The sequence below is a fragment of the Lynx canadensis genome, chromosome B2 (assembly GCF_007474595.2).
Source record: "Lynx canadensis isolate LIC74 chromosome B2, mLynCan4.pri.v2, whole genome shotgun sequence".
NCBI lineage: Eukaryota > Metazoa > Chordata > Mammalia > Carnivora > Felidae > Lynx > Lynx canadensis.
Window position 1 is genome coordinate 36,187,987 of NC_044307.1, and position 23,491 is coordinate 36,211,477.

General features: G+C 44.1%; 1 protein-coding gene across 4 annotated transcripts in view; it reads left to right on the plus strand.

Moving 5' to 3' along the window:
* The first annotated feature begins 14,665 nt into the window (after positions 1–14,665).
* RNF8 (ring finger protein 8) overlaps positions 14,666–23,491 on the plus strand; it is a 33,198-nt gene continuing 24,372 nt past the window's right edge. For 3 of the 4 annotated variants that reach the window (XM_030315409.1, XM_030315410.1, XM_030315408.1), the window contains exons 1-2: positions 14,666–14,884; positions 21,009–21,137. In XM_030315409.1, coding sequence (XP_030171269.1) covers positions 14,774–14,884; positions 21,009–21,137 — 240 coding nt within the window. In that variant the 5' untranslated portion in view covers positions 14,666–14,773. The remainder of the gene's footprint in view (positions 14,885–21,008; positions 21,138–23,491) is intronic. The other variant, XM_030315411.1, reaches the window with a different exon arrangement.

Consider the following 23,491-nt stretch of genomic DNA (forward strand, 5'->3'; position numbering starts at 1 on the left):
ATGCCTGGCTCAAAATCAACAATTTTTGCCCTCAGTAGATACACATATCTTAAAGAACCTGAGAGGAGACACTTACCATTTACGTCCCTCCTTCATTCCTCTGCTTGATCTTAGCCAAAAGGCCGAGAAGCGATTCCTCCTTCATTCCTTAGCCTTCAACATCCCCTCTGAAACTGTGATTTCCCTTCTGCCTGCAAAACTTTCTCGAGAAATTCTCTTAGTGTTCCTTCATCTGAGAATGGTCTTTATTTTGCCTTCAGTCCTGAATATATTTTCTCTAGGTATAGTTCTTCTGGCGCTTTAAAGATGTCGTTCCACTGTCTCTTCCACAGTTTCTGATGAGAAATCCACAGTCATTGAGATCGCTGTTCTATATTTAATTCCACTATTTTTCTCAGACTGTGTTTTTAAAAATTGTGGCAATATGCACAGAACATAGCTTGCCATCTTAGTCATTTTTAAGTGTACAGGTCAGTAGGGATAAGTCCATTTGCATCGTTGTGCGACCATCACCACAACTCGTTTCATCTTGCAAAACTAGAACTCCGTCTTCATTAAACGACAGCTCCCCATTTCCTCCTCCTTACAGCCGGCAACCGCCATTCCGCTTTCTGTCTCTCTGAATTTGCCGAATCTAGGTAAGTTATGTAAGTGAACAATACAGTATATGGGGTTTTTTGATTGGCTTATTTTACTTCGTAATGTCCTCAAGGTTCACCTATGTTGTAGCATGTATCAGAATATCCTTCCTTTTTAAAGAAAAAAATTTTATGTTTATTTTTAAGAATGAGAGCGTGAGCATGGGAGGGGCAGAAAGAGAGGGAGACACAGAATCCGAAGGAGGCTCCAAGCTCTGAGCTGCTAGCACAGAGCCCCATATGGGGCTCAAACCCACAGAATGTGAGATCATGACCTGAGCCGAAGTCAGACACTTAACCGACTGAGCCACCCAGGTGCCCATGAATTTGTACTTCAGGTATTGCAGGCTTTGGTCCTAATATTTCCATTTGATTTTTTTTTTTTTTTTTTTTTTTTTTTTGTGGTTCCTGTTTCTCTCCTGAGTTTTCCCTTCATTTCAAGTGTGTTTACTTTTACCTCATGAAGCATAGCTGTAATACCTGTTTTACATTTTTGTCTGGCATTTTTAACATCTGTCTCATCTTGGGGTTGACATCTTTCAATTGGCTTTCCTCATAAAAATTGACCACCTTTTCCTACATCTTTGAATGTTGAGTAATTTTGGACTGTATCCTGGACATTTTGAATGTTATATGTGAGGTCTTGGTCTTACTAAAATCCCCTAGAGCAAGGGTCAGCAACCTATGGCCTGTGGGCCAAATCCAACCCTCTTCCTCTTTTTATAAATAAAGTTTTATTGAAACACAGCAATACTTATTCATTACCTCTTGTTTTTGGCTTCTTTGACACTCCAGTAGCAGAGTTGAGTAGTTGTGATAGACTGTATGGCCCACAAAGCTTAAAAATATTTTACTTTCTGGTCTTTTATGAAGAAAGTTTGCTGATCTCTGCTCTAGAAAGCACTGACTTCATTTTGCTTTGTTTTAGTAGGCAACCCAGTTAGGTTTTTTTTTTTTTTTAAACTACTTTATTGACAAATGATTGACATACAAAAAACTATACATATTTAATGTGCACAACTTGGTAAGTTTAAGATGTGGCTGTTTTTTTGTTTTTGTTTTTGTTTTTTAATCTACACCCAAGTTAGCATATAGTGCAACAATGATTTCAGGAGTAGATTCTTTAATGCCTCTTACCCACGTAGCCCATCCCCCCTCCCACAACCCCTCCAGCAACCCTCTGTTTGTTCTCCATATTTAAGAGTCACTTATGTTTTGTCCCCCTCCCTGTTTCTTTATTATTTTTGCTTTTCTTCTGTCGATGGACATTTGGGCTCTTTCGTACTTTGGCTATTGTTGACAGTACTGCTATAAACATTGGGGTACATGTGCCCCTTCAAAACAGCATACCTGTATCCTTAGGATAAATACCTAGTAGTGCAATTGCTGGGTCATAGGGTAGTTCTATTTTTAATTTTTTGAGAAACCTCCATACTGTTTTCAGAATGGCTGCACCAGTTTGCATTCCCACCAGCAGTGCGAAAGAGACTCTCTTTCTCCGCACCCTCACCAACATCTGTTGTTACCTGAGTTGTTAATGTTAGCCATTCTGACAGGTGAGAGGTGGTATCTCATTGTGGTTTTTATTTGTATTTCCCTGATGATGAATGATGTTGAGCATTTCTTCATGTGTCGGTTGGCCATCTGGATGTCTTCTTTGGAGAAGTGCCTATTCATGTCTTTTGCCCATTTCTTCACTGGATTATTTGTTTTGGGGTGTTAAGTTTGATAAGTTCTTTATAGATTTTGGATACTAACCTTTAATCTGATGTGTCATTTGCAAGTATCTTCTCCCATTGCATCGGTTGCCTTTTAGTTTTGCTGATCGTTTCCTTCACTGTGCAGAGCTTTTTATTTTGGTGAGGTCCCAATAGTTCATTTTTGCTTTGGTTTCCCTTGCCTCTGGAGACACGTTGAGTAAGAAGTTGCTGCGGCCAACATCAAGGAGGTTTTTGCCTGCTTTCTCCTCAAGGATTGTGATGACTTCCTGTCTTACATTTAGGTCTTTCATCCATTTTGAGTTTATTTTTGTGTATGGTGTAAGAAAGTGGCCCAGGTTCATTTTTCTGCATGTCACTGTCCAGTTTTCCCAGCACCACTTGCTGAAGAGACTGTCTCTATTCCATTGGATATTCTTTCCTGCTTTGTCAAAGATTAGTTGGCCATACATTTGTGGGTCCATTTCTGGGTTCTCTATTCTGTTCCATTGATCTGAATGTCTGTTTTTGTGCCAGTACCATACTGTCTTGATGATTACAGCTTTGTGATACAGCTTGAATTCCGGGCATCCCAGTTAGGTTTAAATGGCAAGTTCTCGGGGCGCCTGGGTGGCGCAGTCGGTTAAGCGTCCGACTTCAGCCAGGTCACGATCTCGCGGTCTGTGAGTTCGAGCCCCGCGTCAGGCTCTGGGCTGATGGCTCAGAGCCTGGAGCCTGCTTCCGATTCTGTGTCTCCCTCTCTCTCTGCCCCTCCCCCGTTCATGCTCTGTCTCTCTCTGTCCCAAAAATAAATAAAAACTTTGAAAAAAAAAATTAAAAAAAAAAAATAAATGGCAAGTTCTCTCTCATCTTCTGAGGGCCATTGTTCTAGTGTCATTTCAGTTTTTCAGAGGTTTTGCTATGCTACTTTGGGTTCGTTTTCACCATGTAAAACTTGTGCCAGTTCATACACAGAATTGGGATCCCCTCTCTAGCTGGCTTCTTTCTGGGATTCCCCCTTGTACTCTTTGGTTCACCGGTGCTCTGTTTCCTAGTCAGCCAGAATGACAGTGTTTCTCTTGAATTTTCTGCTGCCCACACTAGTGCCACCACTGCTGCACGATTTAGTCCTGCCCTTGCGACAGGTCCAGAACAGAAAAAATTAATTGTAGTTCCCCCCACACTCTCTGGCTCACAGAGACCCTTTAACCAAATCACCGGGTCAGGGAGATGTGGTTTGTGACATAATAAGAAATATATATTTGGTCTCTTCCCCCATCCCTGACACAGAGCTCCTAAAACCCTTGGAATTGCCTGAGTGATAGAAGCATCTTTTGTTCACCTTATATTTTGAGGTGACTCATGGTGAGCTCCTGGATAACTTCAAAATGGGTGGTTGGTCATCAGAAAGATCAAGCCATGATTGTAAGCTTGGAACTTTCAGCCCATCCTCATCCTTTGAGGAAGGGAGAGGGGCTGGAGATTGAGTTATTAATCAGTTATGGCTACATGATGAAACCTGCTTTAAAAACCCTTACCAAAGAGGTTCACAAAGCTTCTGGGCTGGTGAACACATCCATATGCCAGGAAGAGTGATGCATCCCGACTCCACAGGGACAGAAGCACCTGTGCTCAGGACCCTTCCAGACCTCACCTTGTGTACTTTATCTGGCTGTTCCTTTGTGATAGACCAGTAAGTGTAAGTAAGTACTTCTCTGAGTTCTGTGAGCCATTGTAGCAAATTATCAAACCTGAGGAAGGGGTTTTGGGAGCCCCCTTATTTGTAGCCACTTGGAAAAGACACAAGTGACAACCTGGGGCATATGACTGGCATCTGAAGTAGGGGCAGTCTTTTGGGTTGGAGCCCATAACCTGTGGGGTCTGTGCTAGCTCCGGGTAGTGTCAGAATTGAGTTGTAGGACATCCTGTTGCCATCCAGAGAGCTGGAGAATTGGTTGATGTGGGGGAAAAAAAAAACCCACACATATGGTGTCAAAAGTGTGAATAGAGTAGAAGAAACAAGAGTTGTTTTCTTTTGGGTTTCTCTCATTTTTTGTTGCCAGTGCTACTGGGAAGCCACTTAACTGGGACCTAATCTCAAGTCAAAGCTGTGAGAGTAAAGATGGAAAAAAAAAACTTTTTTTAATGTTTATTTTTAAGAGAGAGGGAAACAGAGCATGAGGGGGGAGGGGCAGAGAGAGAGGGAGACACAGAATCCCAAGCAGGCTGCAAGCTCCAAGCTGTCAGCACAGAGCCCAACGTGGGGCCTGAACTCACGAACCATGAGATCATGACCTGAGCCGAAGTCAGTAGCTTAACCTACTGAGCCCCCAGGCGCCCCAAGATGGAAAATTTTTTAGAAACTCACCCCCTACAGATAGCTTCTTCAAGCTTTGACTCCCTCCCTAATTTCCCTGCTTGTTTACTTCACAGAGTTCTCAGTGTTAGTTTGTCCAGAATTTTTAGTCATAATAAGCAGCAGAGAGAGACTGCAGTGGGCTTACTCCTTGTCTAGCACCAGAAATCCTCCAACCATCTTTGACCACAACCTACAGTAAAAAACACACTTTACATTGAGCCCAGGACACAGACACACACACACACACACAAATATGAACAACAAACATTTCACAACAGTACATACTGTTCCTATACATGGTGGCCTGTGACCTGTTTTATTCCATTTTTTTTTAAATGCTAGGGTCGCCTTGTGGCTTAGTTGATTAAGCGTCCAACTCCGGCTCAGGTCATGATGTCACAGTTTGTGAGTTTGAGCCCTGCATCATGCTCTGTGCTGATAGCTTAGAGCCTGGAGCCTGCTTTGGATTCTGTGTCTCCCTCTCTCTCTGCCTCTCTCTCTCTCTCTCTCAAAAATGAATAAACATGGGGGCGCCTGGGTGACTCAGTCAGTTGAGCATCAGACTTGGACTCAGGTCGTGATCTCGGGGTTCTTGGGTTCAAGCCCCACATCGGGCTCTGTGCTGACAGCTTGGAGCCTGAAGCCTGCTTTGGATTCTGTGTGTGTGTGTGTGTGTGTGTGTGTGTGTGTCTCTGTCCCTCCCCCACCCACGTCTGTCTCTCAAAAATAAATAAATGTTAACAAATTTTTTTTAAAATGAATAAACCAACAAAAATTTTTTAATGCTGGTTAAGACTCATTACTGAGTGTTAACTTGAGTTTGAAAAACACAACTCTGCGTGTTATTACTGAAATGGAAGAAATAAACCTGCTGCTGGCTAAAATAAGCACATTTCCACAAGTCCTGAATAATAAATGCCACAGCTGATAATGCAGTGAATTTGTTAAGTCGAAAAAGTGTGATGAGAATTGCATTATAACCTTGGATTATAGAACTCAAGGTTCTCCATGTGAGAAACATTTCCACTCTCTCCCCCCCCTTTCCCCAACCCTAGACAAAGGTGAGTTGAATTAGGGATTTTTGCTTTTTGGGTTTTTCTGTAGTCCAAATATAGCCAACTCAGAGTGATAGGATTCAGTTGTAAGTCACCCCAAGCCTATTTTATATTAGCTACCTAATCCCATGTATTACTTGCAAAATAAACAGCCTGAAGCCAACTCTGTCAGAAGAAGAAAACGAGGTAGTAATTATTGATACCTGATTCCTGCTGCCTCTTTCCCTCCCTCTTATCTACCTCCTCTTTTCCTCTCTCCCTCTCCCCTTCAGTAAAATCAGATGGGTAATAAATATTTGAAATGGATACTGATCCTTGGCAAGTTAAAGGATGCTTAAAGAAACAGCCAGAGCCGCAACCAGAAAGGAAGGTGGTGGTTTCCCACAGCACTACTTTCAAGAACCTCTAAAACATCCACCTTAATTCCTGATCACAATACCTCCAGAATACCGTAAACTCGATGAGTCATTATAAGCACTTCCAAAATATAATAAACTTGATTAAAGGTATCAGAAATGTCTTACGAACCCTATACTTAAAACCCTGTTTACATAAAATAGCTGTTAATACACAAGCTGTCCAAAGCAGATGGTGCCTTTTTTCCTTCCTCACCTACTTCTGGTTTTCTAAAACATTCCCTTTCAAAAATGAGACATATTTCCCTGATTCCTTCAGCACAGAGTCTTACATTTGGGGGTGGGCAGAGAAGAAATAGTAGAATAAATGAGTAAAAGAAAAGGTAGAGTGAATGAGACTGTGGAGCCATTAACCCTACCTCCCCATCACATGCACACGCGCATGCACACACACACACACACACACACACACACACACACACACACACTAAGGCTGGATCACTCCATCTGGGATTATACCTCCCCTCAGTCACTCTGAATACCTCCAAGTCTAGAGAACCCATCTGTGTAATCACGGCCCACCCCACCCCCAGGATGACTAAATGTAGCAGTCTATTGAAAAGTTGGCCTGTGATCTCAGGATTAGAGAGACTGAAGGAGAAACACAGGACTTTGCTTGAGATGCTATATCAAGACCCTTTTCTTCTCTGCTCAATCTTTTGAAATCATAATAAAAAAGTTCCACTTCACCTTTATTGAACCTCACACAGGGGAACCACGCTTTAAATCAACCGGCAGAGCTGTGCCCCCAAAATGGACAACGCTTGCTCACATTGGGAACTATTTGCTTTAGACATTTAAAAAAAAACAAAACACAAAACCATCTTGCTTGGAGATGGGTAATAAAAGTCTAAAACTGATTCAAGGGACTTCTAACTTTATAATAAGCCAATTTAAAGAGGGGGAAACATTTTGTTTCCATGTCTCTTAGACAAGAAAACATAGAGAAGGCACAGGGAGATAGACTTTATACCTATAGGAGGTGGCTTCTGCAGAAGCTGAAGCTCCATTCTTCTATAATAGTAGCTAACAATTATAGGGTACTTACTCGGTACCAAGCAAAACTATCTTATAGGAATTCACCAGATTAATCCTCGTAACAATCCTATAAGTTGAGTGTTATCCTTATCATCACCCTTGTCTTATAAATAGGGAAATGGAGGCTTGAAGAAGTCAAATAACTTGCCTGAGGTCTCATATCTAATAAGCAGCTGAGCCAGGATTAGAACTTGGGCAACTTGGCTCCAACCTCCACACATCTCACTGTCATGCCACAATAGCATCTAGTTTCCCACCAAATTAAGGGCTGACCTTTCACAAAACCCACAGAGTGGCCAAAATGTGATCACTGATACTCCATCCTTCTATTCCACCTCTATTCCAGGGAGATAAAGAGAAAGGAGATGGGAGAGAAGAAGAGGAAGAGAAAGCTTTGTTAGGATCATCATTTCAATTCATAAACTTGAATTCTAAAGTCTGCCAGAGTCAGCTAGCTGCCCATCAGAATTCATGTTCCTCTTTCCACGGTGTAGAATAGTTTCCGTGAACTGGCTGATCAACCAGGGATTACATTTCCCAACATTTCTTAGGTCTAAGTAGGATCATGTGACCAATTCTCTTCAATAAAATATGAGCAGAGAGAATGTAACTTTGGGGACAAGACAGTTAAGAAGCAGGTGTGCCTTCTTCATTCTGTCTTTCCCCTGTGTTGCTTTGTAGATACAGAACACTCCAAACTCCAAGCTCTTGGAAGTAGAGAAGCCACAGGATGAAAGAGGTCTGAGTTCCTGAATGATTTTTAAAAAATTTTTTTTACTGTTTATTTTTGAGAAAGAGAGAGACAGAGCACAAACAGGGGAGGGACAGAGAGAGAGGGAGACGCAGAATCTGAAACAGGTTCCAGGGTCCGAGCTGTCAGCACAGAGCCCGATGTGGGGCTTGAACTCATGAACTGCGAGATCATGATCTGAGCCGAAGTTGGACACTTAGCTGACTGAGCCACCTAGGAGCCCCATCCTGAATGATTTAATGACAGGCTGTCCATAAACCAGGAACACTGCACTGAACACTTATGTGAGTAAGAAATAACTTCTATTGTACTAAACCACTGAAACTCAGGGTTTGTATGTTACAGTTGCTAGTATTTCCCTAATATATAAACAGATAACTAACGACTGGCCAGCAGCACCCCCCTCCCACCTTTCCTGTTCTAGTTCTGTATTGCTGTATAACAAACCATCCCAAAACTAAGTGATTTAACACAACCATTGTGTTATGCTCACAGACTCTGGGGGCAGGAACTCAGGTGTGGTACAACAGGAATGACAATTCAGGAACCACTATTCCATGAGGTCTGGGGCCTCAGCTGGAAAGACTCAAAGGCTAGGGTTGAGCCACCGTTGGGGGCTGGTGTCATCTAGGGGTGCCTTAATACCCATGTGTAGCAGTTGATGCTGGTTATCAGCTGGAACCTCAATTGGAGCTATTGGCCAGAACATCTACACATGGCCTCTTCATGTGTTTGTTCTCTCCACTTCCTTTTGGTGACTGGGTTCCAAGAGCATCCCAGAAAAGGTCATGTGGAAACTGTATTATCTTTTATAGCATAACATCACTTCTGCTGGTGTCACATGCCCACCTAGATTCCAGGGGAGGAAATATTGATGCCATCTCCCAAGTTAGGAGTGTCGATATCACATTGTTAAGAGTATGTGGGATGGGAGATCTTATAATCATCTTGGAAAACAGTCTGCCCCACTTCCTTTCCATATTTTTAAAATATTTTTTAATGCTTGTGTTTTGAGAGAGAGGGACAGAACGTGAGCAGGAGATGGGCAGAGTGAGGGAGGGAGACACAGAATCCAAAGCAGGATCCAGGCTCTGGGCTGTCAGCACAGACCGATGCGGGGCTCAAACTCACAAGCTCTGAGATCATGACCTGATCTGAAGTCGGACGCTTAACCGACTGAGCCACCCAGGTACCCCCCCTTTCCGTATTTCTTTCCTCCCTTTTCCTTCCTTCTTCTTGCCTTGTGCTTCCTCCTCTTCTTGTTTTCCATTCTTACTTCCCAAGCCTCTCCACTATCAACTCTTTCTAACACTCCTCAGCTCAGTGTGATTCACAAAAATTGAGCGTATGTAATGAGACAAGTGTCAGATCCACGGATACAGATAACACCCTAGTTCCTTTTCTGCATCCTGCTCTTTCTTTCCTCTCCATTATTCCCTCTTGAGATGGGTATAATGCAAGTCTTCTCAACCTTATCACTATTGGCATTTTGGACTGGATGATGCTTGTTGTGGGACTGTCCTGTGATTTGTAGGATGTTTTGCAGCATCCCTGGCTTCTACTCACTGTACGCCAGTAACACCCCTGCCCCGGTCATGACAATAAAAAGTGCTCCCAGATATTGCTAAATGTCCTCTGGGGGGCAAAATTGCCCCCAGTTGAGATTCACTGTTATAAGGGAATAAACAGGGGAGGTAGAGTTAATAAAATCCCCAAATCTTAGAAGGCAGTATCTCCAAACCATTTTGACCATGCATTCTTAGCAGCAAAAGAAGGTCTGAGCAAAAAGCCCAATATATGTGTATTTATTTATTCGTATAAAGTCTGTATCCTCTATGTTGTCTTTTTATGTGAATATAGAATATTCACAAAAATGAACTTTTTTTTTTTAAAGGATGGGATAATAACCTAGACATCCTAACATATTCTTCCCACAAGCAAATGGGTCATCTTGTGTACTCCCTGGGGGACCATTCCACCTTAGAGATCACTGCTAGACTGTAAGGTGTTCAGCCTTTGGGGTAGATAAGTCCAAGCTCAAGCCATGGCTTCAGTTCCCAGCACTGCCATTTACTAGTTGAGTTGCATTTATTTAGTCAATTAAAATGTCAGGAATACAAGTGAAAACCAGACATGACTCTCAAGAAGTTCACGGATGGGGCGCCTGGGCGGCTCAGTCGGTTAGGCGTCCGACTTCGGCTCAGGTCAAGATCTCGCGGTCTGTGAGTTTGAGCCCCGCGTCGGGCTCTGTGCTGACAGCTCAGAGCTTGGAGCCTGCTTCGGATTCTGTGTCTGCCTCTCTCTCTGACCCTCCCCCGTTCATGCTCTGTCTCTCTCTGTCTCAAAAATAAATAAACGTTTGGGGCGCCTGGGTGGCGCAGTCGGTTGAGCGTCCGACTTCAGCCAGGTCACGATCTCGCGGTCCGTGAGTTCGAGCCCCGCGTCGGGCTCTGGGCTGATGGCTCAGAGCCTGGAGCCTGTTTCCGATTCTGTGTCTCCCTCTCTCTCTGCCCCTCCCCCGTTCATGCTCTGTCTCTCTCTGTCCCAAAACTAAATAAACGTTAAAAAATAAATAAATAAATAAATAAACGTTTAAAAAAAAAAAAAAAGAAGTTCATGGTGAGAAGACCTTGGGCAACCTAGTAGTCTCAGGTTTCTCATAGGTAAGTGGAGCTATGTTGTAGGATGGTGATGAGGATTAAGTAAGATGATATGTGAAAAGCATCTAATACTCATAAGTGGTACCTACTAATTCATTGCCGGGCTATTTACGATAACGAAAGACTAGAAAGAGGCAAACTATATATCATTCAAGGACTGGTGGAAGAAGCAATGGTACATCTGTACAATGGAGTGACCCACGGCCATAAAGGGGAAGAAGGAATATAGGTCCATACTGCTATGGAGTGATCTCCAGGATATGTTGTTAAATAAAACAAACAAGGTACAGGGGTGGAGGAGGGCCAAATAGGTGAGCACAGGAGACTTTTTAGGGTGATGAAACTATTCTCTATGATACTATAAAACATGACGCTATGCATGTGCCAAAAACTCATGGAACTTTACATTATGAAAGTGAACCTTAATGTATATGAATTTTATTTTGTTTTTTAAATGTGTTTATCTTTGAGAGAGAGAGAGCATGAGTGAGGGAGGGGCGGGGGGGGGACAGAGGATCTGAAGCGGGCTCTGCACTGACAGCAGGGAGCCAGATGTGGGGCTCAGACTCACAAACCGTGAGATCATGACCTGAGCCAAAGCTGGAAGCTCAACTGACTGAGCCACCAGGGCACCCTCGATGTATATGAATTTTAAAAGATCATTGTGTGGGGCGCCTGGGTGGCGCAGTCGGTTAAGCGTCCGACTTCAGCCAGGTCACGATCTCGCGGTCCGGGAGTTCGAGCCCCGCGTCAGGCTCTGGGCTGATGGCTCAGAGCCTGGAGCCTGTTTCCGATTCTGTGTCTCCCTCTCTCTCTGCCCCTCCCCCGTTCATGCTCTGTCTCTCTCTGTCCCAAAAATAAATAAACGTTGAAAAAAAAAAAAAAGATCATTGTGGGAGGTCAGGGGATCCCAGATAGAATTCAGACTGTGACAGAAGAATCTAACTAGGAAACAACCTCTTTGAAGGGGGTGGGGAATAGGGTGCTGACCTACGTAACTGTGGAAATGAGTGAAGTCTTTAGACTAAAAGCTAAAGACTTGTTCATGGGTCGTGTACTCTAGTTAATACAGTGTTTCCCAAGGGTGTATTGGTTAGCAATTCTGAAAACACTATACATGTATACAGGAAATGACATGCTTAATGGAAATTAAGTAAATGGATGGCATTTTTGGAGTGGAAGGTTGCAGATAAACAAGGGTGGGGGATGACTAGAATGATCTAGGTACCAGGTGGTAATGCATTAGAGTTGTAAGACATCAGTATGCACACTTTTAACTTACAGATGGAGATATATGTATTACTACATATATACATAAATGCATATAACATACTATGAATAAATGCATACATATATAGTAAACATTCATAGATATGTGGATATAGAGGAGTTAGTATTCATACAAATATTTACTTCCCTGTCAGCTGAGACAAACTAGAAGTAATAACATTCCAATGGCAACAAGCACACCTAGTGTCCAGATCTTGGTTTATAGCACCATTTCCCAATAAAAGGAAGCAGGCCTCCTTGGAGAAATGGCTGATTCTAGGTCTAGAGCATCTTGCGCTAGAAAGTAAGGATGTGCTCAATCAAAATAAAACACAGTGATGGAAGTATGTCAAAGGGACAATGTAGCCAAAGTAGGAACAATCTGAGTAACAAAATAAATAAAGTGGTATTGGATTATAACACAAAGTATAAAATAAGCATCCATGGGTCCATACCAGTATGAATAAATGATTCAATAAATAAATGGGGGAGAAGAGGCAAATCTCCCATGCAGAATTATAAGCAATTTATGTAGATACCCTGCTCTTCAGGAAGTAGAGCATAAATCCCCACTCCTTTTTATTTTAAATATTTATTTATTTTTTATTTTAAAAAATTTAATGTTTATTTATTTTTGTGAGAGAGAGAAAGAGAGAAAGTGTGTGCGTGCGTGAGTGAGCAGGGGAGGGGCAGAGACCGAGGGAGACACAGAATCCAAAGCAGGCTCCAGGTTCTGAGCTGTCAGCACAGAGCCCTACATGGGGCTGGAACTCATGAACTGTGAGATCATGATCTGAGCTGAAGTCAGACGCTTAACAGACTGAACCACTCAGGAGCCCCATTTATTTATTTTTGAGACAGAGAGAGAGAGAGAGAGAGAGAGAGAGAGAGAGGGAGGGAGGGAGAGAACAAGTGGAGGAGGGGCAGAGAAAGAGAAACACAGATTCTAAAGCAGGCTCCAGGCTCCGAGCTGTCAGCACAGAGCCTGATGCAGGGCTTGAACCCACAAACTGTGAGACCAAGACCTGAGCTGAAGAAGCTGGATGCTTAACTGACTGGGCCACCCACTCCTTAGTGTAGGCTGTGTGTAGTGACTTCCAAAAAGCACAGTATTAGAAGAGGGGAGAGACAGTAACTTTACAGAAGAGAAACCTGACAAACATTATCTAACACCTATAGTGATAATTCATGTTGATAGCATGCACCCCCAGTATGATGTGATGAGAATGACATTTAACCTCTGTGGTCTTCTTCCCTAAACCTGTATTCTCAGTCTAGGCTTCTCATGCCAGACAAACAAACACCAGACAAATCTCAATTGAGGGACATTCTACAAAATACCTGGCCAGGTAAGTCTCAAAAACTGTCAAGGTCATCAAAAACAAAGTAAGTCTGAGAAACTGTCACAGCCAAGAAGAGCTTAAGGAGACATGCCAACTAAATGTCAGGATGGCCTCTAGATGCGCTTGCTGTCCCTGGGACAGAATGCTAAGCTGGAATGGAGGCACCAACAGACATGGAATCCAGAGCCTAGGGGAGCATCTGCACCAGTGCAGTTGTGGCTCCCACCAATTTTCCTGGCCCTCTGTGACCTCACAGGCCAAACATTCTCGACAATGCCACCCAGATAAAACTCCACGCTGGGTTTGCAACCATGGTTAGAAAATTAGGTCCTGGAAACGGAACTGAATTGGCATTCTACTCTACCGTGTAACTTGTTACTTCGAGACGGTTGCTAAACTTCTCTGTGCCTCTTTTCTCATGAACCTTAAAATAAGAACTATAATTGTAACCATTATCATACTGTTTGTGAGGAGCATGTTAAGATATGGTGTGTAGGGTGCGTGGTTCAGTACTTGGCACTTGGTTCTCCACAAATGTTAGCCTTTTACTGTTGTGCTTTGTGTGATTCAAATGGAGAAGACAAAAGGGGGTGTTGAGTTATCACAGAGGTACTCATTACAGGGAAGAGCTACCACACTATACTGGAGAATCAAAGGAAAGAATTTGAAGGGTGTGTGTGTGTGTGTGTGTGTGTTTTAACACAGCTTCATTGAGGATAATCTAAATACCATAAAATTCGTCGATTGGGAGTGTATGTAATGCTTCTGTGACTCTTCACTAAATGTATACAACTGTGCAATCACGACAATCGTTTTGGAACATTTCTATCACCCCTCAAATTCTCTCAGGTCTCAGTAACTGATTTCTGCCTCATAGATTTGTTTACTATAAGTTTTGAAAAATTCAGTAGTAAAAGGAGGTCATGCAACACAGATGCTACTTCGGAAACGGACTCGACTCATTGTGGTTCTTTCTTTTCTTCTTTCTCTCTTTTTGTAAGGTCTGCAACCAACGGGGGGCTTGAACTCACCGCGGAGATCAAGAGTCGCACACTGTACACACTGAGCCAGCCAGGTGCCCCCAGACTTACCATATTTTAAAATGATCACAAGTTGTTTAAAAGTTGGTTACAGCTTTTGAGATCATGAAAGCTCGTCATAAAGCAAAATAAAAATTTTAAAGAGGAGCGGGTAAGAGGCTCCGGTCACGGGCGGCTACTACTGGGGTGGTGGGGCTGCAGCGGGAGAGGGGCGCGTGGCGCGAGAGACGCAGCTCCACGGCGATCCCGCCCCACCTGGGGCTAGATAGCTTTCACACCTGCGCCGTCCTCGCCGCCCTCGCTCCGGCGCAGGCGCAGTGACTCGGCCTTGCTGGCTGGGCGGGCGGGGGCGCTGAGCCCTAGCGGGTGTTTGCATCGATCGCGAGCTCGTAGCGATTGCTTCTGTCTGTTGTTTAGGTATGGCGCCGGCGCCGAAGCCGAGAGGCGGCGGGAACCCGGGTGGGGGTCTCGCTCTGTGCTGACCGCGATCCCGGGGCCGAGTGGGCTATGGGGGAGCCCGGCTCGTTGGTCACGGGAGACCGCGCCGGTGGCCGGAGTTGGTGCTTGCGACGAGTGGGGATGGATGCTGAGTGGCTGCTGCTCGAGGACGGAAACGAGGTGAGGAGGAGGGGGTCCTTGAGGGAGCCTAGGGGGTTGAGGAAGCAGGGCCGGGAGGCAGCCGGGGCGTCCGGGTGGGACAGATGAGTGGAGAAGGGGAGGTGGGAGCGGGTTAGAGGGAAGGGATATGAGGAGGGGGGTCCTGGGGGAGGGGAGAAAGGGGTTCTGGGGCGGGCGGTTGAGGGGGGCGAGGTGTTTGTGTGGAGGTAGGACCGCGCCGAAGAAAAGATGGCCCCTTTGAGGGAAGCCGGAGCCTGCGGGGCGAGCCGGGGCTGAAGTCGGGGTTGCCGGAAGGAGCTGGTGGAGGGGCTTGGCGTGAGGTGGGCGTGGGCGTGGAGGACGTGGGGACCGGCTGGGGGTTCGAGGGGGAGGGCCCTGGGACAGCCCCCGTGTGGATTGCACGGAGCGGTGTCCCGGGAGGCGGTGGGGGGGCAGCGGGAGAGCAGGAACTTTGTTAAGTTTTGCGTCGAAAAAGACCCGAGCTGCAGGTCACGTCCCTTACGGTGCCTCGACTTTAACGTAAAAATGCCCGCGTTCCCATCTCTTGAGGTAAATTGACCCCGTGGGCGGGTCTGCAATCGTCCCGTGCGTCTCCGTGCTGCGAGCGGCGCCCCCTCCGACGGGTTGGGGGTGGGGATTCGGAAACACCGGATCTGTCCTCGCCAGAGGCCGCCCGTGGTGTTCTCTAGGGCGCTCCTCCGGGCACACCAGAGAAACAAAGAGGACGGACGAGGCGCGCTTCCACTTGGGGGCTTGCTGGGGTGGGGGCTTAGGGTGTTCGGAGAGGGGGCTGAGCGGATTAGGGTTCAGTCACCTTGGGAAGCAGAGCTGGATCAGGGACGAGCTTGTGACTGGCGACGATTTGGATGCGGGGAATAGTTTGTATGAAAGAGAAGTCTTTTGACGGTGATGTGTGTTTGATTAGGCTTTTTTCTCTAAGCAATATAGTCTGAGTTCAGTCTTCCACGTATTTATTATTTATGGTTTTTCGTGTATCGTGAGACGGACAGATAAGAGCGACTTTGCCGTCAAGAGTTTATTGCTTGAATGGGGAAGCACAGTTTTACACTGGGAAGGCGGAGAACATCCACGCAGGCTGTCCAATCAAGTACCAAGATATGGATTACTTAGTACTCTCCTAGAACAGTGGTTCCTCCGGTCGGAGGGGTTCAGGTCCAGCCTTAACTTGCTGGATTAGGAGGTTTTAAAGGGTTCCTTGTGTGCTGTGATTTGAAGAACACCAGAAAGACACCCCTGCCCTCTTTTTCTATCCAGGTATCAGTATCTAAAGTCCATATTAATCATACTTAATCAACCCTTCCACCAGCTGCTTCCTTCTTTTAGCTTGAGCATTGACCTTCCCCTGCACGCCTTTTCCCAAAAGCATTTTCCCTTTGGGAAGGTTAACAAATGAAGTTAACAAACGAAGACGCCAACACCTGGATAATGGGAGCTGCACCTTATTTTGTATTGGGTTTGGGCTTTTACATGTGTTACTTAACGTGAGCCTTGCAAGTGTACCACACTCACGCTCAGCCTTGTAAAGTTAGTCAAATGTTAACATTCAGATTCAATTGATGAGGATTAATTCATTACTTGTCAATAGCTTGGTAGCCCCAGGAGGGGGAGTAGGAGTAGGAGTTGGGGGCAGAAAGAATGAAAGCTGCTGCAGCAAAGACAAGAGGAATTGTAAAGGACTCCTACACATATTTTAAACTCTTGGTTAATTTTGTGTAGGGCCACTGCTATGGGAAGAGACCCATACAAACCATCGTGAAAGGTAAAGACATAGTGGGAAGACCGACTTGCTCTAGGGGCATGTGTGAGTGACCTGCCAGACCTGGCTGTCTGCAGGGTCAGGTGTTAAGAAGTCGTTGGAGCGTAGCCTGCAGTGTGTATGAAGAGAAGTCTGAATCTAGGCGAGAGATGAAGTCTTACTTATCGTAGTGGCCCCCAGACCGTAACACAAAGTGGTGTGCGGTGTGCACAAGATTTAAGTGTGCTGATAGCATTTAGTTAGAACGGAGTTAGTTTCCTGCCTTTCCAGTTCCCTTTAAAGTCTTAGATTTCCCAGATAAAACAATAAAACAAGATTCCTGTCATTTCACTGAATGGAACATAGTAGTAAATTGACTGAAGTCAACTGAAGAAGTCCTTAAACTTCTTTTTTTCAAAGAAGGCTTTTGTTTGTTTTGTTTTTTAATGTTTATTTATTTATTTTTTGAGAGAGAGAGAAAGGGAGAGAATCCCAAGCAGGCTCTGAGCTGTCAGAGCAGAGCCCGATGCGGGGCTTTAGCTTACAAACCAGGAGATCATGACCTGAGCAGAAATCAAGAGTTGGAAGCTTAACCGACTGAGCTACCCAGGTGCCCCTGTTTTTGTTTTTTTTTTAAGTAATCTCTACACCTAACATGGGGCACAAACTCATGACCCGGAGATCAAGAGTTGCATCTTCCACCAACTGAGCTAGCCAAGCACTGTCCTTAAACTTCTTAAATCAATCCAGAGAGTTTGGTGGAAAAACAAATTAGGTTTTCATGAAGCTTTTTGGGCTAAAGGGGTTGAAAACAGGGAAAGGACGGTTCTACAGTATTTGCTGGCCATTTGGGAAACAATAGGAATCATCCCCGGGAGGAATGGCATAGCAGCAAAAGTGGGTAAGGATTGCAAAATTGTTGTAAATAGAAACAACCCCCCAACATATGCATTGGTGGTTTATTGGCACTCAGTTCCCTTGCAAAGTTTACTTTCATGTGCAAATGGTGCTGGAATATCCGGATAAACTCACCACAGACTCTTTAACCTTGGTGTACGAAGGTAAATTCTAGGAACAGACAGTAAAGGGAAGGACAAAAAAGAATGATTCCTTACGTTCATGGATTCAGAGTCTGCAGGAGGCAATTTCAAAAAAAAATAGCCATTCATCTCCCTTTTCTGTAATGCTTTACCCAGGCAGTTGTCAAGGGCTGTCTGGCTGTCTCTCCATAAGTATTAAAATAGGCTATGGAATACTTCCTTTATTAGAAATAAAGCTACCTACATGAAAATTCTTACTGAATATGGATGACAGATAAACCCTTAAATGTTTCATTTAAAAAAAAATTAACTTTTAAAAATAAGCTACAGGGGCGCCTGGGTGGCGCAGTCGGTTAAGCGTCCGACTTCAGCTCAGGTCACGATCTCGCGGTCCGTGGGTTCAAGCCCCGCGTCGGGCTCTGGGCTGATGGCTCAGAGCCTGGAGCCTGTTTCCGATTCTGTGTCTCCTTCTCTCTCTGCCCCTCCCCCGTTCATGCTCTGTCTCTCTCTGTCTCAAAAATAAATAAACGTTAAAAATAAGCTACATGCCCAGCATGGGGCTTGAACTCATAGCCCTGAGATCAAGAGTCACGTGCTCTACTGACTGAGGGGTGCCTAAGTGGCTGAGTTAGTTAAGTGTCTGACTCTTGATTGTGCCTCAGGTCATGATCTCATGGTTTGATTATGAGATCGAGCTCCACACCTGGCTCTGTGCTGTCACCAAGCCTGCTTGGGATTCTCTCTCCCTTTCCCTCTGCCCCTCCCCCACTCATGCGTGCTTGTTTTTTTTGCTGTCTCTCAAAATAAATAAATAAACTTTAAAAAGTCACATGCTCTACTGATTGAGCCAGCCAGGTGCCCCTAAACATTCCATTTTTGAAGGATATATATGTTAATTCTGAGGAACTTGGATAACAAATGGGATTTCTGGCAAACTGTTCGAAGAACTCAAGAACTTAAGTCAGGTTGTAAGAGTTCCTGGCTGCTGCTCCATAGTTTTCAGAGGTAATAACTGAGTTTCCAACTTCTGAGCTAAAAAATGCTCATCCTAGAATCTGGGAGGATGCATAAGCTCTTTATTCGTCCACTCACAAACTCTTACTAAGTGCTGTCCCAGGTACAGAAACAGTGGTACACGAGACAGATAAGGTCCCTGCTCACGAAATTTGTATTCTAGTAAGGGGGGAGGAATAAATAGGTAAAGCAAACAAGGTAATTTTGGATTGTGACAAGTGCACGCTAACAACATGAAGGAATGCAGTGGTCGGGGAGGGAGCAGGCAACAACTCTAGGGTAATCGGGGTAGGCCCTTGGGGAGCTGAAACTTGAAAGATGAGAAGGAGCCTGTGCAGATGTCTCAGACGAGAGTGTTCCAAGTAGAGGGGACTTGTGAAAAGACCCTCAGACAGTGGTGAGTGTTTCTGTCTGTGGTGTGAGGTAAGACTAAAGAGGTGGAGGGGGTTAGGACATTCAGGCCTTATAGGCTATGGAAGGGAGTTTGGATCATGAATGTAGTTTGAAAAGAAGGGAAATGATCTGATTTAGAGTTTGTATGATACCACTGCAGCTGCTGTGTGAAGAACAAAGTTGGTCTGAGTCAGGGAGTGCAGGGCAGGAACAAGAACAGCCTGACTGGTGGAGGTCAGGTTGTTTGGACCAAGGTATTGGCCATAGAGAGAAATGAACAGATTTAGGATATATTTGAATTACAACCAGCAGAATTTGCTGATGATTTTAATGTCAGGATGAGGGACAGAGAAGAATCAAAGATGGCACCTTGGTTTTGGGCTAAGCAGTTGCTTGGATGGTGGTATCAGTTACTGAGATGAGAGTTTGAGGGGAAGAATAGATTGGGGCAAGGAGAGTCATGGTGGTCCTTGAGGGACTGAGGAGGACAGGCATGATTCTGAAAGATTTTCAAAAGGAGCAAAATGGGTAGCTTATACCAAACCACAGACCATTTGGCTTAATGTTCTCAGCTATGGTTGTGGTATGGGTCGTTAAAGAGGTGGCTTGTGCACCAAGAAGAATAAGCAGGGGATTCTAAGATCTAAATCTCGGGAGAATTTCATTTTCTTCCTTGACAGAGTTATTATAAACTAAACTGGTCTATCAGGAAAGTGTGATGGATGGGAATTGAGGCTTCTTTGCAACCTTTTCCAGAGGCTCTCATGATGTCTTCTCATGGATAAGATAGAAAATATGAACTTGATGCAAAGACTCTTGGTTGAATTACAGCTGGTTAAAGGTATACCCAGATTGTTTGGTATAATGTTTACTAGGCTTTCCTGGGAGCTTTGCCTTTGGCTACATCCTGTTTCAATATTTTTATCTGTGCCCTAAATGAATGTAGAGAGGGTCTCATATCAGTTTGGTAGATGAGTCAAAGCTGGAAGGGATATTGAGTATGTCTGATGGCAGATTAAAAATTCAGAAAGGTCTTGACAAGCTCATGTGATAGGCTGAACTAACAAGATGGAATTTAATAGGAATCAATGTAAGGTCCTGCACTCGAATCCAAATTTACCAACTAGTCAAGTATAGGACAGAAGAGACATGACTTAGCATAGCAATTCTTGGGGGAGGGTTAGACCAAGAAATTTAATCATTCCTAAGCCTGAGGATAGATCTGCCGTGAAAGCTAATGCAATTTATATGCTCCAGTGATAATATCTAGAACTGGGAAAGTGATACTTGCATTTGACTGTGTTACAAAAATTATTTTTTTAATATGGCATCCAGGAATAAAAATAAACCAGGAGTCTCTTCACAGATCTATTAGGATAGCAAAGAGACTCAAACATATGCCATGGGAGTTAGGTTGAAGTAACTGGGAACATAGGGCCAAGAAAAGACTAGGTAGATACTTTATAGCTGTCAAGTGGAAGGAGGATGGGAGATTTTTTCATGGTGCTCAGGGCAGAGCCAGGGCCAAAGGATGGAATTTATAGGGAGAAGGATGCCAAGTCAGGACCATTAAAAAATTGGAGCAGCGGTCTTGTATAGATGTTACAGCTATTGGCAGTGTTTAAGACTAATTGATTGGGGTGTGTGGAAAGGTTTTCCTCCATCTCATGACATTTCAGGGTCCTCCCAACCCTGACATTCCATGATTAACTTCATTCATCTGTTTCTTCATGTCAGAACTTGCTTTTTTCTACCTGGTGGCTCCCATGGTAGCTGAAGGAGATAGCTGATGAGATTGGGTTTCATGAGAGTCTGGTTTCATAAGTCAGGACATGTGCATATTGCTGGTTGACAAGATTGTAAAGGACCTCCCTGTTCAGCAGAATGACTGATTATGTCTCTTACATTGTTGTCTTCCTAGGTAACTATAGGGCGAGGATTTGGTGTCACATACCAACTGGTATCAAAAATCTGCCCTCTGATGATTTCCCGAAACCACTGTGTTTTGAAGCAGAATGTCGAGGGCCAGTGGACAATTATGGACAACAAGGTACAGGAATACATAGATGCCTGTTGACTTCACTAAATTTTTGTTTATTTTTAAATTCCTTTTTTTTTTTTTTTTTTTTTTCGGCACAGGTAGTACATGATACAAAGTTAAAAGGCTCAAAAGTAATATCTTCTCCCCAGCCACCCAGTTTTCTTCTTTGGAGACAGACATTTCTGTATGCTGCCAGGGATTAGATTATACCAAAATAATTTCTAATGACTTGAATGAAAGTATTTTACTTTGAAGGGAATACCTGAATTGGAGCAGTAGGTCCTGCTCCAGAAACTAGACTAAGTTACTGGGGGAATTGGCCTTTGTGGGTCATAGGTCCAGAGACCTTGGAAATCTGATGAATATTCTGGAGTACACCTATGGTTCAGAGCACTGGGAGGAGGAGGGAGCTGAGCTGACTGGAGTTAGCTCCTTCCCTTCCCTATTCCTTTCAATCAGAGCAAATACTTCCCACCCCCTTTTTAATCTGTTTTACATATTCATGTTTTGAGGAAGATTTCCTTTGAATATCTTTGAAAATCACTGGTCTGGTGTGAATACTAGGGGAGGTGAAATAGTGTGTAAAGCCCAGCAATTAGGAAGTGCCTAATGTGCAGATAGATATACAAGCACTCAGGGGTATGGTGAAAATAGAGATTGTGCCGTGAGAGAAATTCTCATGTTGATAGCTAAAAATTAGGAAGTATGAAATGTCTTCAGATGCCATCTTACATTGCTCTGGTTGAAAGGAGTGTAAAGACACCTGTTAGAAAGAAGGGTATTAAATGGTTCTGAGACCAATTCTGAGGTGGGTGCAGTTACCCTCACACCACCAAGCAGTGCTTGGGACACCAGCTTGGAGTCCTACTTACTATTCAACTCAGTTCTGATAGCATCAGATTCCATAGGTTAACCCCTATGCTCCTGACTAACAGCTGTAGATTGGAGGCTTCAGGGACCCCTTCCTTGGACTTCAGATGCCAGTCACAAGTCCAAGTTGTTTACTTGTACTTCTAACCAACTGGAACCAACTGGTTCTAATGACCTCCTTCCCCTTTGGATTTGATTAGTTAGCTAGAGTGGCTCACAGAACTCAGGGAAACATTTACTTAAGTTTACCAGTTTATTATGAAAGGATATGGTAAGGAATTCAGATGAACATCCAGACAGAGGAGATGTGTAGGGCAAGGTATACAGGAAAGGGCACAAGGCTTTCATGTCCTATATGGGTATTCCACTCCCTCAACACCTCCATATAGTCACCAACCCAGAAGCTCCCTGAACCCATCCTTTTGAGTTTTTGTGGAGTCTCTATAACACAGCATGATTGATTAAATCATTGGCTGTTGGTAATCACTTCAGCGACCAGTCCCTCTCCCTTCCCAGGAAGTTGAGGGGTGGGACTGAAAGTTTCAACCCTCCGGTTACTTAGTTGGTTCCCCTAGCAATTAGACCCCCATCCTTAGGTGACCTGGGATGGTCCCAAAGTTGCCTCATTAGCATAACAAAAGACACCTTTCCGTCTCACCACTTAGGAAATTCCAAGAGTTTTTAGGAGCTCCGTGCTTAGAAACAGGGATAAAGGCCAAATGTATATTTCTTATTATAATTCACAGTCTCACAGGTATCCTGCAGGCCTGCCTCATTTTGCATGCTTAAAACTGCTAGATTTAAGCTGTTGAGAAAGTACCTTCCTGACTAGAATTAAGTTGAGTTGGCACTATATTGAAGAAGAGAGTGTAAGTGCTAAGTAAATTGGTTTGGCACTCTTGGCAAGACATTATGAGCAGAATAGAAATTGGCACTGAAAGGGGGCCTTAGAGATGATCAAGGTTAATCTCTTCTGGGAACAGATGAATCTGAGGCCCAGGGAGATAAATTGACTTGCCCAGGGGCCTTCTAACTGACTGTTGAAGTGAATGAATGAACCAGGGCTGGAACTCAAATAAGTCTCTACTATGTCCTGTTGTCAAACACCAAGGAGGTATGCAGTGATTTGCTATACAGATATGTCCTGCTTTTGGAAAGTTCACATTATCTATCCTACATTTTGCTTTTACAAGAGACCTACATTGGTACCTGTATTTGCTAACTAAAAGAAATCAGAAGAGGATTTTCACTTTTACAAAATAAGGTGAAAATAGCGCTTAGCATTTGTTTTGCAGCGAGCTGTTATAGAGGCAGCACGCACCAGAGCATTGAGAGTGGCACCGGGGAGCTCTTTCACCGGGAGCTACACTCAGCATCTCAGCTTCACGGTGCCATAGTTGTGGGGTTTTTTTTTGTTTTGTTTTTTTTGTCTTTAGTTTATTTATTTTGAGAGAGAGAGAACTTGTGCATGAGCGGAGGAGGGGCAGAGAGAG